Source organism: Python bivittatus, unplaced genomic scaffold (assembly GCF_059951505.1).
Source record: "Python bivittatus isolate LINGU-HERP-01145 unplaced genomic scaffold, Pbiv_v1 ctg000700_np1212, whole genome shotgun sequence".
In the NCBI taxonomy this organism is placed as follows: domain Eukaryota; kingdom Metazoa; phylum Chordata; class Lepidosauria; order Squamata; family Pythonidae; genus Python; species Python bivittatus.
In genome coordinates this window covers 44,557,475-44,574,640 of record NW_028277098.1, presented here as the reverse complement: position 1 = coordinate 44,574,640, position 17,166 = coordinate 44,557,475, and the positions used below count along the sequence as shown (strand labels likewise).

General features: G+C 36.6%; 1 protein-coding gene across 1 annotated transcript in view; it reads right to left on the bottom strand.

The window, feature by feature from the left end:
• The window catches only part of SLC26A8 (solute carrier family 26 member 8), a 33,199-nt gene extending 23,496 nt beyond the window's left edge, over positions 1 to 9,703 (bottom strand). The window contains exons 1-6 of the mRNA XM_088153376.1: positions 9,565 to 9,703; positions 6,274 to 6,449; positions 4,756 to 4,920; positions 3,477 to 3,626; positions 2,584 to 2,666; positions 1,313 to 1,460 (exon numbers count right to left, since the gene is read on the bottom strand). Coding sequence (XP_088009502.1) covers positions 1,313 to 1,460; positions 2,584 to 2,666; positions 3,477 to 3,626; positions 4,756 to 4,920; positions 6,274 to 6,449; positions 9,565 to 9,640 — 798 coding nt within the window. The 5' untranslated portion in view covers positions 9,641 to 9,703. The remainder of the gene's footprint in view (positions 1 to 1,312; positions 1,461 to 2,583; positions 2,667 to 3,476; positions 3,627 to 4,755; positions 4,921 to 6,273; positions 6,450 to 9,564) is intronic.
• Positions 9,704 to 17,166: the final 7,463 nt, after the last annotated feature.

Here is a 17,166-nt window from a genome sequence, read left to right as displayed (position 1 = left end):
TTTCTCTCTTACCTTTAGCTTAAATTCTGCTTTTTTTTTTTTTAAGAAAAAGAAATGAAACTATTTCTATCTAATCAAGGGAAGAGAAAAAGAAAGCTAAGTAGAGGAAGAACAAATTATGCCTCCAGTGGGGTAAATGAGAAGTTTTAGATAACTCTGCATATCCTCTTTTCATGACCAAGAACTAGATTTCCATAAATATCTCTGTTCTGATAGATGAAGCCACACTTTTAATGGGCAACTGGATTTTTTTTTTTTTGGACTTGTAACTTTAATATAATTTTATGTGTTATGGTGGGCTTAAAGTCTTTCAGAATGGTTTAATTGCATTGCTGATGCAGTCACAGTTTTGATCATGAGCAGCCACAGGGATTCAATTAATTTAATTTACTTAATTTAGATGCTGCTTGACTCCAAACAACTCTAGGCAGCTTGCAATATAGCAAATAGAATAACATACAATACAATTCAAAACCAACAAAAAACAGATAAGAAAGCAGATAAAGAACAAAATGGCAAATCTGGCTAACAACAACATTCACAAGGGGCTCCAACCTCCCATGATCTGGGAGGAGCCAGGTCTTTGAGGCCCTCTGGAATGCTATCAGGGTGAGAGCACCTGGATTTCAGGGGGAACTTCATTCTGGGGGAAAGGTACCAACAACAGAGGAGGAACGCCTCCTGGGTCCTGAAGCATGACACTGTTTAATTGAAGGGACCCGAAATGTGCCAACCCTGTTGGCTTGTACTGGCTAGGCAGATAGCACAAGAGATAAACATTCCTTCAAATAACCAGGCTTTATGCCATGTAGTGCTTTATAGGTCATAGCCAGCACCTTGAAGTGCAACCAGAAACAGACCTGTAACCAATGCAGCTTGCAGAGCAGATGATGCATGCATGTCACTGCCTATGCTGCTGCATTTTAGAACAGATGAAGCCTCTGAGGGCCACCCCACATAAAGCACATTGCAACAGTCGATCTGTGAAGTGACTAGGGCATGAATGACTGTCTGAAGGGCCTCTTGATCCAGAAAAGTGTGCAACTGGTGACTAGAGGAAGCTATGCAAAGGCCTTTTACTAATCAATTAAATTAGTTGATCAATAAGCAAATAAATACTGAAGAATCGATTTGTTTTTCATGTATCCCAATGTGTCTCTAATGTCCTTGGAGACAAATAGTGACTACAGAGCTGCATCCCTTCCACAGGTCCTGCAAAACTATAGAAAATTATATTTAATTATAATTTCTTTATTCTCCCAGAGTTCCATCAACTTCTTGAAGCTTCTGGCATGTAATATATATCTATTACCTGAGTGTGTCTGATGTGATAGTTGTGAATACTTGCATACTTCTTTCCCACAAAAATCAGAAGGAAATAGCTCACTATTGCCAGAGATGAAGCGTGTAATACAATTCTGTTCATTTTTGAGAAGTCAGGTAGTGTAGGATTCAGAAACCTGAAACAAAAGAGATGCTTCAATCCTGTGTAAGTTGTACAAAGACCTCCTTGAACATCTGATGCAGCTATATCAGCTATAGTTCTATTTATTTACTGATTTACTACCGTCTCTTTCAACCCACAATTTTGTGCACCAAGCAAGTAGTGGTAATGGGATATGTGCCGCTGGGCTTCAAACTCTGAATGTTATGTACTTATTGTTAGCTATCTTAAGAAACTTTTTCTGAAAGCTAAGACAAATAACTTTTAAATAGTTTAAAAGTTTAAGTTGAGAAATAGGTAAAAACTTTTCCAGCCTCCTTTTCTAGAAGACCTGTGCAACACTTCAGATTTGATCTCTAAAAGGTGTTTTGGATAGCAAACACAACACCTCTCTGCACTCATTAAAGCAGCTGGCTCTTTTCCAGGGATCATACAACTGCCCTTCACAGCTGCCACATAATTCTGGAAAGGAGACAGCTGTTTTAAGGTGTTACACGGACATTCCCATGTACTCTAAAACACCTTTCAGAGATCAGTTTTGACATTCTGCACTGCATTAGAGAAGAACCAGTTTGTATAATACATTATTATTCTTAAGTCATGTTAAGAAGCATGCAGTAATTATGGATCTTTATGAGTACTGATGTTTCACACATGACACTGATGGCTTGAAACAAAGAATCATTACACTGGTCAGTCATTGGGGAGCTGTCAATAGGGAAATTATATATAATGTTTCAACACTGTTGGCTTGACTAAATTCAGTTGGCATACACATGGCCACCATAGCAAGTAGAGAAAGGCAGCATGGATGTGAGTGACAAAATTGGTAACACTGAAATATTTATAGATTTCATGCTTTGGCCAACATTTTAAAGGAATTTCAAGCTGGGGTGTTATTACCAAGAACACTTCTTTACGCAGTTCTTCAATTTCAGCTGAAATTGCCTACATCACAATCTAGTATAGTAATACATTATTTCCTTTCCTTTTTCTTATTTCATTGTTTTAATTTCTTTGGTTTATTATTTCTTATTCCTTTTCTCCACCTGCATATCTTACCCTGAAAGGGAACAGTATGATGGGTATATATTTATATATGTATGAATGATACATAATACTAGATTCAGATTACATACCTGTGGGGAGTCATTGTAAAAACTCCCTGACTGGATTCAGCATATAGATGTGTGTGGGTAGAAAGTATTGCAGATATAATAATCTGTAAAAGAAAAGCAAATGTACTATACATTACTTGAGCTGAATATTATTTATTTAAATGTATTTATACATTACATTTGTGTACCCCCCAAATCCAACCTTGACTAATGGCAATTGTGATGCCAATATCTATCTAGGCATTATGGACTAATAATTGTCCTGTTTTGACCAAACATTGAAATGGACTGTAACAACAGTATATTCAGTGGTGTAATGGCAAACAAGACAGACTTTTGTTTAGTTACCTCAGGCAGTAGGACACAGTCACCTGTGCAAAGATTAGTATTAGGAGGAAAAAAACCTTAATGGTCAGAAAAGTATTTTCCCCCACAGCAAGTTTCACTGATACTGAAGCTTAAGATGGAATGTTTAAACCTCCATTCCCCAACACTGCATTTCTAAGGACAATAGACCTCAACACCCTTACATAAAACTGGGTTTGTCAGAACCTTGGACAGAGCATTCTTCCTGTCTCTGCAGTTAAGGCAAAGAAAGGATGGTGTGGTACCCTCTGAATTTGAGGAATCTGATAAAATAAGTTCTTCTGACCTGAAATAAGTTATAATAACGGACAATGCTTCCTTCAGATGCAATGTTTCCATAACCTTCTTTGGGGGGGGGGATCTTAAGACCAATTAAGATACCCAAAACAAAAGAGTAGCAAAATACTTAAAATGCATTCCAAGAAGTTTTGTATTAAAGAAACACAATGTTTGAAGGAAGCTGTTCCATGGATCATTCTATGACTTTAAGTCATTTACAAAACTGTGGGGGCATAAATGTAATTTTATTGAAAAATGCAGATATTTACCAAAAAAAGCTCCATTGGAAACTCAACAGGATAGTGTTTATAGGTTATTTTAATGCATTTGCTGACCCTCAGCATTAGTAAAGAAAGCAAGAACAGCAGGATACTGGTGGAATTTGCTTTAGGGAGACCCATGCAGTAGTATACCAAATTCTGAAAAAAGAAAATGTCAGCAAAAATGTTCAGAATTCATTCTTGAATGTTAATTCATTGCTAATAGGATAAACATCAACATAGTCTTTTAAATGATAGAGTTTTTTGCCTCAGAAATGAATTCAGCAGAGTGAAAAGTACTTCACTTTGTTATTATAAATATAACAGCTTTATAAATGCTTCCTTTTTTAAACAGGAAATATCTTTATATATTGTGCATTGTCCATGAATCTCACATCTGTATATCTCACATAAGCAGCCCAAAATTATTTATTTATTTATTTATTTATTTATTTATTTATTTATTTATGCATTCATTCATTCATTCATTCATTCATTCATTCATTCAATTTATATAGCTGCCCATCTCACATTCATGACTCTAGGTGGCTTACAATTAAAACATAAACCAAAAATAAAAAAATAAAACAGCCATACAAACAATGCAAATGTTAAAAACAATTAAGCAATTAAAAGCTATACAATATAATCACTGGGATAGCACAGCCATTCAAGAATAGTACAGCCATTTTATGGGCTCCACCCCACTTTCTGATCCCCAGGCCAGATGGCAAAGCCAGTCTTCAGGCCCTTCCAGAAGACCCTCAAGGTTGAGGCCAGCCTGACCTTGGGGGGAATGGTGTTCCATAGGGCAGGTGCAGCAGTGGAAAAGGCCATCTTCCTGGGTCCTGCCAGATGACACTATCTAGTGGACAGAACCCACAACAAGCTTCTTCAGCTGGACATGATGGGATGGGTAGATGTCACTGGGGAGAGGTGGTCTCTTAAATAACCTGCCCCCAGTAATGAAGAGCCTTATGCTATAATTCTTTCATACTACAGTATTCAGAAGTTAAGTCCCACCATGTTTAAAGGGGGTTGATTTGCCCTCACCATTTTAAGAAATAATAATATCTAAGAATGGGGAAATTAAGCCCTTGAATGGTGAGATATATCCCAGTTAGGATTCCTCACATGTGTTGTGACACTTGTTATGTCATTTCAAATGAAGGAATTTGATAAAACTTTTAACTAATATCTTGCACCTCTCCATGGGAAATATATTAATATCTACTTCTCCCCATCCCTGTCAAGAAACAGGAATGTTAAAAATGGTGGATTTACTCACATAAAAAAATGCCAATGGTCCTGAATGAAAGTCAATTACAATTCCAAAGATGAAAGAGAACTGTGATATAATCACATGTAATGCTGCTGCTGTAAGGTAAGCATTCATGAGACTCTCTGAGACATATGTTGTGACAAATCCCAAGCCAATGATGCCCAAAAGTAGCTAGAAGGAACAAAAGAGATGGTTAAAATAGAAAAAAAAAAAGGGGGGGGGGCTTTTAAGGAAGTCATACACCTCAACTTGCCACAATAGCTTCCCTACTTCTGCAGGAGTTTGATATTACATACCTGGAGTTTAAAGAAGCTATGGCTTCTTTCTATAATTCAAATGAATATTTTGCAAGGATAGGAAAAGTCATCTGTTTTATGTCTCCAAATTAGTCAACTTTCTGAGATAAGTTTAAGTCAGGGCCAGTCTTCCTGGCCCTAAATACCAAAAAACATTAAAAATAAAAATGGTGAATTTCACAAGATAACAGTGATCTTGGATAAAATCGTATGAGCTCTCATATGAGATAATTGAGACCTGGTATAATTCTGGTGAACTCTTGAATTATTTCCATGTCCTCATGCAAAATATCACCAGATTTTAGCAATCTCATGAGATTTCAGCAATTGTGCAAGGTGAAGTATCTCGGGGTATCAGATAGTAATCCCTAAATTTGTTGTCTCCTCCTTGCTCTCAACTCAAAATCTAATTTTCTCTCCATGTATTTTTAACCCTACTATAAAATACAATGTACAAAGAATAAAAAATAAATTATATTTTAAAGGAACTAGAAAGTTTCAATAAAGCCAAATAATTTACTTATTTTTTTCAGTATATCGCAGTCAGAAATAAAAATGTTACCTAAAAGTATTGGTGCAGAATTAATATAGAATTTTCATGCATCAAAAAAAGAATACTGTAATATTCTGTATTATTCTGTAATAAATGTATAGGACTGCAGACTCAACTCCTTAAATGCTAAGATTTAATTTTCATTCAACTTTTGTGTTCAAATATGTATCATATATTACATATAATATGTAACTGAAGATGTTACCTAGCCAGGTAATGAAACGTTTCAAGAAAACAACCAAGCTGAGAGAACCCCAAGGACTCCACATTACATGTTATTGAAATCTTTTTTCTCTCTTTGAAAATACCGAGTTCCCACTCTCCATGAAGTGAGACTGAGGAAACTTAGAAGTCAGCATTCTCTGCCAGAGGTCCCACCTCTATGGAATCAGTTACTCCCAGAAATAAGATTAGTGTCCTTGTCACTGTCATTCAGAAAACATTTGAAGACCTGGGTGTTTATGCAGACATTTGGGAATTTAGGAGTCAATGGAGTATATAGCTGGGACGTTCATAGTGCCTTATTGCTATTATTGGTGTGTATGTATGTGTGTGTGTGTGTGTGTGTGTGTATACAGAGCATTATTAACTTGATTAAAGTGGCATAAAAGCACTTGTAATAAATAAATAAAATATATTAAGAAAAAGAAATGATAATTCAAGTGTGTTTCCTACCTGAATAATCCCAACTAAAAATGTTGTAGATGCAGTATAAGTTATTGCTTCCATATAATTCCGCATAAAATTTTCAGCAGAAATGTTGGCCAGAGTCACATTAGTTGGTAATTTAATATTGAAATTAAGACTATTCTGAAAATTTGCTGCCATTGCATTCAGAATGCTGAAAGAACCTGTTGCCAAAAGCAGAAATTCAAGATAAAAGCCAAAGCCAATAGAAATTCAGCTACCATATTATATATCACGTGGTAATTCTCACCATTTCTCCAAAGAGATTAAGATATCAAATGCTTTCAGAATGTTTCATAGAAAGTATAGTTTCTCTGCATACTATTCCTTCTAGAATTCAAATATCAGAAGTTATATCGCTGGGCACTCAACAGCAATGATTCTCAAACTGTTGCCCATAGATCATCAGTAGTTCAGAGAGATTCACCAGATGGACCACAGTATATCTGTGTTCACCTCAGTCAACTGACTAAAGCCTGGTCCTAACCTAAGGCCCCCCACCAGTAGTCAACTCTTTTGATGCTATATAGTTCCTCTAAAGTTGTATCACATGACTTTTATTTCAATCAAGAGATTTCAGTCAAGAGATTTGTGGGGTTCACAGATTAGTGGCACTCAACTGAGTATTTTACTTTTTCATATTTGGCTTAAGAAACACTCCTGGGCATCTGCAGCTCTGGTTGCTTTCATCAAAATAGCAAAAGCAATATCATGCTGTAATGCCACAACTTCTGGATGTATGTGCAATGCACCTATAAAAAGTGGTGCTTGTGTCATGATGGCATGACATTGGTTTCATCAGACTGATCAATTTGACATCTCCCCACCGCAGACCCCATTGGAAACACTGTTGACAACAAGGGGTGTGAGACTGTGGTATCTTCTCAATCCCAACCTGTCTGTTTTCTACAAAGTGTCAGAATAGTTGCTGTTTAAACTATTTTGGTTTTCACAATTTTTTAAAATGTTTTTTTAGAGTACTTTTGGTGTCATTTACCATCCTGGGTTATTGCTACTTGTTTGCAAAAATGACAGAGAACTGTTTCATTGAAATACAGAAATGATAATACAAATGGCAATATGAGCCCTGAAATTCAGAAAACTGGTAATAGGGAATAGGTCTTAAATGATGTCATTGACTGTGCATCTACATATGCTGTGCTAAGCCTAACTGTGATCTCACACAAGCAATGTAAAAAGCATAAATAAGAAATATGCTGATGAATATTTAAAAACAGGATTTCATTGGCTGAAGATCCAACTCCACTTAGAGCATGTAACTTATCAAATTATGCCCTGAAACTACATGTTGTTATTATATGGCATAAGGTACATAAAATAATTCAAATGATTAACATTTAATTTTGGATTACATTTTAGGGGTACAAAATATAACTTCTGTGATGGAATGGAATTATGAAGGCCAGGCTCAGGGAGATAAACATTTTCTTAGCTCGCCAGAAGAGTGTGGGAGGAACAAGAGGATGAGACTGGCACCTCCCTGAGGAACTGTTGTGGCTGGCTGACTTTGGGAGTGGGGTTTCAGTCTGGGAAGATTGATGTCAGGCCTAGCCCAAGGAACTCCAAGAGACAATGCAAATTCAGTCCAGCTATGTTTATTAGCTACAACCTCTAGCAAGACTCTTCCCAGACTGAAACCCCATCTCCCAAAGTCAGCCAGCCACAACAGTGTGAATTCCTCAGGGAGGTGCCAGTCTCATCCTCTTGTTCCTTCCACACTCTTCTGGCGAGCTAAGAAAATGTTTATCTCCCTGAGCCTGGCCTTCATAATTCCATTCCATCACACTTCTTTTAACATGAAGGGGATGAGAAGATACACACAAAGGGAATTACAATAATAATTTTATTTGCTGAAAAACCTGAATTCCCATTCTCTTAAAGGAAAAAAAATGCATGGGGGGTACTTTTGTTTAATAGGGTGGTCTCTGTCTTTTTCAGCATTTATTTAGTGGCCCCTGAATTGCCACTGAACTATCAAAAATAACTAATCATTTACAATTTGATTCATTATAACAATTACCAGTACCTCATAAATTACTGTTATTTAGCTGTCAAAGGCTCAAGAAATTTGGTATTATAGAATCTCAGAATTGGAAGATTATGCAAGCCTTCCATAACTTACATTCATTATTTTGTATCCTGCCTTTTGGAATGTAGAGAAAATATACATGGATATAAATTAGTTCTAAACTGAAAGTAGTTCAATTGCTAGAAATATTGTAAGCTTATCCCATTCATTTCAATAAATCTTGTTAAAGAAAACTCTGTCAGAATTCTGCTTGGAGAACAATCCCTTTTGGTTCTCAGACAGGTGCCAAAAAGACTGATAGGCTTATTGACAGGCACAGCAGAGTGGAAATGAGAATTCTCTCTCTCTCTCTCTCTCTCTCTCTCCCTCCCTCTCTTTCTCTCTCTCTCTCTCCCTCCCTCCCTCTCTCTCTCTCTCTTCTGTTCCAGGGCATAAGGGCAAGTTGGCAAAGCAGGAACCAGTCATTTCCTAGGCTAGAGAATCGTTAAATAAACATTTCTCAGCTACTCAAGGCCACTAAATCGAGTATTCATTAACTCAGAAAGAACAGAGGGAAAAGCCTAGAATTTGCAGCAGAGATATATACAAAGGCTCTGACTTCTTTGTACTGCAATAGACAATCAACTGTTGTGTTTAAAGCTTCATTTTTGTCTAGAAAACTGATGCTAATCTAGCCAAGTCATGTCTGAGAATCTTTTGCCAAATCAAGTGATAAATAAGGAGTTAAGTATTCAGAGAGGTGTGATTTACTGCTGTATTCTGCTGTGAAGCCTTAAACAGAGGTACTTTTTGAATGTGAAAGGGTAAGATATCCACTTTTACCAGCAATTGTGCCTGGGCCTCAGAGAAGAGCTCTTTGTACTTTATTTTCCTCACACAGAGTGCCACTTAGTGGTAAAATACCACTAAGAAAAGAATCATGGGGAAATTACAAGAATCATTATCCTGTCCTAAAAAATAATCTATTGAACAGATAAATCAATCCTGACACGGTGGCTTTTTGCAATATTTATACAATATTCTTTACCTTTGTGGATTATTTGATGACAAATAATAAAGATATGGTATGAACAGAACACTTAGAGATAAATAAATATGAAGTAAAAGTCAATATGTTTGAAAGTCTAAATTAGTAAAAACAAGTTTTTAAATGAGTCAGGATACCACTTCTAATGACAAATAATCCCATATACCTTTAAATGGAATTAACAGAGTAGCATAGTACTTACCAATAGACATATGTTGCGAAGTTCCAAATATAACATATGTTAAAGAGCAGCAAAATGCAGAATAAAAATTATTCATAACTGGAATTGGTAATCCGGTTAAGGCTATTCCTGACAATCCTATAAGGAATGTATGTTTTAAAAATATACTCTCAAAACTGATACAAAGCAAAAAGTTCATTCCAAATTTGTAGTGGGGGAAAAGCCAACCTGCCCTCTTTTATTATAGCTTCTTATTTTAATAAGTAATCTGTTATCCATTTGGCCTAAGACGCTGCTCCCTAGAAATCGATAACTCTGGGAAAGGTGGAAGGAAAGAGAAGAGGACAACCAGCAGCAGTTACAGTGACAATGATTGCACTATTGGAAGACCTGAAGGACCAGGTTGAGGACAGATTGTGGTCGTTAAGAGTCCACACCAACTTGATGGCACATGATCAGTCAATCAATCTTCATTTGGCCCTATCTTCATTCTCCATCAATTGGTTCCACAATACATTTTTGTTTCTCTCTGCACTTTAATGTGTTGACAGAGTTATTTGGATTAATTTGATACTTGAAGTATTTATGCTGCTTGTTTAGTAGCTAATGCTCTGGATAATTTAGTATACTTTTTTGTTTGAATAATTGAATCTTATATTTCTGTTTATAATTTCTTGACCATAAGCTTCTTTGAAAGTGACATAAAATTCTCTAAAATAATAATGATACTAATAAACTTAGCGCATTTTCAGAAAAAACAGTTAACATATCAGTCCTAAATTGCAAAGACTTTCAATCAGGACTGCCTTAAGGCAGCTTGCCCTTAAATCTGGGAAAACAAAGAGAACATCCACCAACTGGCATGATGTATCTAAGTAAAAAGCCTGCTTTATTCCCTTTCAAATCTCTTTGGATGTTGCCTATCTCTTTCCCTCCAACTATCTTGTTAGTCACACATAAAGGGGAGTCTAAGCAGCCCAGCTATTGTCTCTTCTTGTATTCTTCCAGCAGTGGGGTGGGGGTGGGGAACTGTGGCAAATGAGTGATGAATACCAGAGGTGGGAAATTTGGGGGGTGGATTGGAGTGAGCTTTTTAATCAATCTTTCCTTGATTATTTGCAAGCCTGGAATAGCTTAGAATGATTGGCTAGCTGAAGGAGCATTTTGGACACAGATGAGATTTAGACTCAGATCTTCACTTAATCATGATATTGCAACATTGGAAAGGTAAATGTATGGCCCCATTTATTCAATGAACTGAAGAGCTGATTGCACTTGCTACTTACCAGAGACTGTCTATAGATGTAGGCTTTATATGGACAAGTATAATGAAATATGGGACTCATTTATACAAAACACAGTAGGTTAAAAAAATGATTATCATCTTCATGTATTAGAAATAAATATGTACTTGAATAATATTTGCATTAGATAAGTATATATAAAATTGTAATTGTTTGCTGATATAATGATATATTTACATATTTTTCCTTTGTATTTCTTTCACTTTTTGCTATGTGTTTCTTTCCTTCTTCTCAATAATTAAATAAATAAATAAATAAGAAATCCATTAGGTGGTCTTGTATACATCACTGAGTGACAATAAAATAGGCAAACCCTTGAGGCTTGCCTGTAGAATGTAAACATGTTAAACATAATAAACATTTATGTTACTACTACTACGACGACTAGACATGCGTCAAGACTAGAATGATCTCAGTTGCTGCAAACACACAAAACAAACATTTCCAGTGAAACAGCCATGGTATTTTAGCAACAAAAAAACCTTGGACTCTTACACTGCCATTTCATTATCCAGCTTTCATGGATCAGAGTCCACTTTGTCAGACGTATGAAGTATGGCCCTGAAACAACATTTTATATATACATAATTGTTGCAGACAGGAGGGACAAAGGAATGGTGGTTTTGTGCCCATTGCTGTCTCAAATTAATTGCAAGGCAGCAATTTTTATTTCTGTTGGAACTACAACTAAGAACCACTAATCCTTCTGGTGAGCTTGCCAGAAACATTGATGACTGTGAGATGAAAAGTACAATTAGTGGGTCCCGAGCTATATTCTTCCTGTTGCTATATCAGGAGTACAGCACACAAAGAAGGCCACTTTTTCTGTGGTAATAGATTCTAGTGCATCATCGGCTACATTCAGATGTTCTTTAAGAATGTATGAGCAAATGTTGTAGCATCTAAAAGGAATAAATTTTTTCCAGACAATCTATAAAGTATCTTAAGTTTCAGAATCAAAAATTGTTTTTGTTTGAAATGCTATTTCATTTTAACATACTTTGGAATCCATTGAATTCATTCTTGTTTCATTACATGAGGTAAGAAAAGAATATTCTTTGTTTTATAGGTTAGTACAGATTTAATCACCAGGAGCTGAACTTAGCTTGAGGGTGTCTTTCCCTTTACAAATCCCTATGGTTTTCCCTTTTTAAACTACCAGAGGCTGTTTTTGTTACCTGAGACCAATCCAATATGCTTCTACTTACTACTGGGCAGTAAAGAGGGCTCCAGTCTAGGATATACTGCCATGAGTGGAAAAGACTGGAGAATTATCCACCTTGAAAGCTTTTAATAAGAGAAGATAAGAAATTGACGTATTTACCTTGAAAAACCTGCACCATCCCTACATTTATGCCAGCGTGTATGTCTCCTAGAATCCATTCTGTAACACGATAAGTACAAAGCCAGTTTAAAACAGGAAACATCTTGACTATGAATTTCCTGAACCGTGCACATGAGAATCTGAAATAAATTGGATTGTGCAGCAAGACAATCTTTTATCTTGAGGGAAAAAAAGGCTCAATTCTTTTTATGATACGGAGTGAGGTAATCTATAAACCGACAAGATACCTGGACAGTTGTTAGCACTGTATGTTTTTGTTAAATGATACCAAAATTAAGAGATTTATAATTCAGACTGTAGTCCTATGTATACTTCTATCAAAGCAAGACTCATCAAATATAGTGGAAATTAATTTCTGAGCGAACACATATGGGATTGTGCCAAATGAGAATAATTTTAAAATGATATACCCTGCATTCCATTCTAGTTACTTATTCATATTTTGTTATGTCTTATTATTTTGATAGTGCTTTTTTGCTAAAAGCCATCACACACAGACACAAAAATTATAATTCTTGTAATTCATGAAGTAGAAGCTATACTACCATGACCAACATTGATTCGACTTAATCTTAATCTTAATCCTTCAAAGATTTCTGAACATGTATCTTCTAAGTCATACCCCTTTCTAAATGTAATAAATTCTAACAAATCTGGTTCACTGTAATGTTTTTATGTTCTCCTAAGCAGGAATTCTTTAGCCTCTATGGACAATGATGGAAAAAAGTAAAGTGCTTGTAGAACCAACAGGGACACACTGCCCTTCTCCAGGTCTCAACACAGATCAGGCGACTCAAACTTGTGGCCTGCAAGTTGCAAGCAGCCATCCAAGGTATTTTATATGGCCTGCAACCATACTTGGTAGAAAGAAAAAGCCCTGTAAGGGATATATCTCTCAGTTGGAGAAGTGTAATCTGAAAGAAGTTTGCATAGACATCCCTGCCTATTTCAGTTGGTGTAACAAGAGAAGCAAGAACAGATTAGACTGACCAGCTGATTGAACCAAGGAGGGGAGGAAAAAGAGGGTGCAGGCTTGCCCATGTTCAAGAAGCTTTCTATTTAAACTTCTCACTCACCATTTACACTGCAGGAAAGCAACTGCTGGAATTAGAGTAGCAGCTTGCCAATCTTGGCCAGGCACTGTGAATCTTCTCTAGGGCCATAGCTGAGCACAAGTGACTGGAGATTTTGGACATTCACCAAGTTCATCGTAGACACCGAGATCAGTTACTCAGGCTGAGAAGAAAGTGCAGCTTTGCACTTGGGCAGGGCAGCCCAAGGGACAGCTACAATCCTAGTCCTGCCTGAGGTGCCACTGCAGCCAGGGCAAGATTGGGACTTGCACTTCCCCATGCACTTGTTCTCTCTGCTACTGCTGCAGCTCCTCCTTGCTACTAATGATAGCTCTCCAAGGACTACTCTAGGGACTAGAGACTTTTATATCAGTGTATGTAATGCTATGGCCTCCAAGTGAATGAACTTTTCCTAATGTGGCATTTGTGATGATTGAGTTCTAGAGCCCTGGTGTAGATGCTCTTTTAAGGCAATTAAATACTTTATGTCCCCAAACTGGGCCTGAGCTTGGTGGGGTCTAAATAATCCATATTAATCAGAACAATTGAAGCTGGAAAGCCACATGTTCCAAAGCATCATACCCAGGTACATCTTGGAAGCAGGCCAGCAATTGTCCAGTATAGGATCAGTTTAAGGATTAACAACAGATTTCTCAGTAAGCAATGTGATCAGCAGCTACTAATTCTGCCTTACCCAGTGCTAACAATGAAGGGGCAGGACTCTCTGACAGGTGATATGCCATGGAATGTGTCATCAGTGGTGCCCTGCTGTAGAGAAAGCTCTATCACTATCTAGCCCATCTTAATTCAGAACTGGGTTTTTCCACACATTTTTCACTGTTGTCTCTCTTCTCTTCATTACTGCAGTTTTATTACTTCTGATTTCTTGGACCACTAGGGCTAATTTAGCTCCACATAAAAGAGAAGAAACTGTTTAAAATGCATTTGAAATAGTTTTAAAAGAGTCTACCTTTTGTCAAGGGTATCTCTCTCTCTCTCCCCCCCCCCACCTATCTAAAATTACTCCAAAATAAACTTGAGGGGATTTACATGTATACACTGGTAATCTTAGAGATACAAAAATTTAAGTATATTTATTCCATATTTCTACCCAAAATGTCATTTGTATGGATGGAGGTAATCTATAAAAATTTAATCAATTAATCCATCCATTAATTAAATGTTATAAATAAGTAAATAATGTTCATGTATTAAACACTAGATAACTGTAATAATATCCCAAATTATTCATTCATTAATTTATTTGCTCAATTTATCTCTGCCTCATTTCAGGAGAGCGCTAGGGGGTGTACAGATATTAAAACATTATAAAACCACCATAACAATAATAATGTTTTATAATATATTAATACAATACAGCAGTGTAATATAGGTGCCAATTACTCTATAACTAAATCTTAAAGGCCTTCTGGAAAAGCCAAGTTTTTACCAGCTTTTGAAAGGCTGTTGGGAGTGGGGTAGGCTAATCCAAAGGATTAAATAAGATAATTAATAATGGAGATCAAATGTGAATAAAATAATAATTAACTAAAGAATTATTCAGGATTCTTTGCTGTATATATTAATTTTTCAGCTAATATTCTTTCCCACACATTTAAATATCACTGAGCCAAGAAAAACGTGCTTTAGTTTTTCAGTGCTTTCTTATGGAAGAAAAAATCTGGAAGCTAATGACAGAAACTGAAAACTTACTTCTGCTTTGTACAAAGGAATTTCCTTTAGGCACAGGTAAAGTCTGTAAACAATGATAACCGTTTCTAATCTGATACATAAAATTGGGGTTTATAGTTCAATCTATAAACATAAGCAGTCAAGTGTCATCTTGAGAGGAACAAGCATCCTGATTAATCCTTACCTGCACTGGATCCTTCGTCCAGGTTGAGGGCTGTCAGATTCCTTGTTGACTTGGGAATACACATTTTGGTCATGCTCTTGTTCAAATTCTTCTTCATTGTACACCTTTCTGTTGATGTTATATGTCATCCTTTGTGGCAGTCTCTCATTGACAATATTCATATCTAGCTCCATTTCATTATACTGTTCCTGACATTTTAAAACAAACCTGTTAAATCAGAAGAACATTTAATTTTGTGTCTCTTTTATGCTATTGTTTCCTGGTCCACAATACTTCTGAAACCCAAAGACTCATGCTCAGACAGAATGAGGCTGGCTCCTACCAATTAGCCTCATTGTAACCTATGTAACATCTGTTCCCAGAATTTGAAAACCATTAAGGAAAGAAATCATTTGTGAAGTCTCAGATATGATTTAAAACCAAAAGATGGAGTGTCACTACTGGAACTCTCTTATTCCTACTTTTGCTTAAAAGAATATTTATTTAATGCAACGTTAACTTTTATATTTTTCCTTTTAATCCGCAGGATACTCAGAAATGGGTCTCCTCTGACCCAAAGCATGCAAGCTATGTGAGAAAGCAAATTTTAAAAAAGCAAAAACATTCTCCCTCTTTTGCTCAGGACTGAAAACCACGCTTAGTTAATGACATGAAAGCAACTAATGTGGAAGTTTTAAAAATGTTAATAACTTGAGGAGAGGCAGCTCTGGGGAGAAACCCTCATCAGAACTATGCAGCGTGAGGAGAATTTTAAGCATTGTTAAAAATGTCTCCCTCTAGCTACTAGGAGATATTGCACACATTGGGTTAATTGACTTTGGGCCTTTCTCCACTTGGACCTATCATGGCACAAACACTGGCAATAGCTGCCATATCCTCATGACGTTACCTTTATCTCCTCCCCAGCTTATAAGTGAGCTACTTGTTAAAAGATTACATTTGAATTTCCTACTCAACATAGGAAAACAAGTTGGGGTGTCCAGGGGCAGCCACAAATGAGCAATCAAAGCCCCTCTCCCATTTTTTTTACATGCATCATGTTGGACATAAAAAAGGGATGGGGTCTGAATCACGCTACTGCAACCACCATCTTGATTTTTTTTTACACCCCCCCTTGCAGAGACCCCTAAGGTAAAGTGAAGCAGCTGTCTTAGTTGTGTATGGCACCTTTTATTTCCCAAGTTCCAATAAAGCCAAATAAAGAGACTTGAGACGAGGCTTCTTTAAGATAACAGATGTATATTGATCAAGACACAGCTGGGTGACTCCAATCAACACCCATTAGAAAGGAATGTTGAAGGAATCACATCTCACAAAGCAAACATCAGAGTTTTATAGACATCCATTAATGTATGCAGGTGATACATTCCCCTATATCCATACATGGGGTTTTGGGGATGGTCTAAGGAGGGGTTGAGGTGGTCCCTGAAAGTTGAATCTAAGTTTAACTTTTTTCCTTCTTATCTATCCTTTGGAATCCCAAACCTTTCTCTCCGGACATCGGCCTAACACCAGCCTGGTACAGAATTAATTTATAGCTACAGGCCTCTGGTTAATTGCTTTTAAGGGAGATGGGGTAGGAGAATGGTGTGCTCTTTATAAAGTAAGTTAACCCTTTAGAATAGAGTGCACTCTTACAGGTATAGTTATACATTATGTGAAACATATCTATATCTCTATAAAATATATATAGAATATAAAATTGTGTACTAAAATAATGCCCTTCATTTCCTCTCTTTGCTTTTGAACATAAGATGCTTCTTATGTATGTGATTCCACTTATATGTTTTCAGAAGGAAGCGAAGGATCATAAGTTTGGCAAATGTTTGGGCTTGATTTCTGGGGGCTGCAATTACAGTTAAACCATCAATTGTGGAAACAACAACAACATTTCCTTTCCTTTCCTTTCCTTTGAAAGGAATGAAGAGATTGCCCTTCATTCAGCCAGTCATCTTTTTGCTTTCAGGTGAACCACTTGTGTGGTTGCGTTCACACAGTGTACTTTCCACTGTGCTTTTCTAGTGC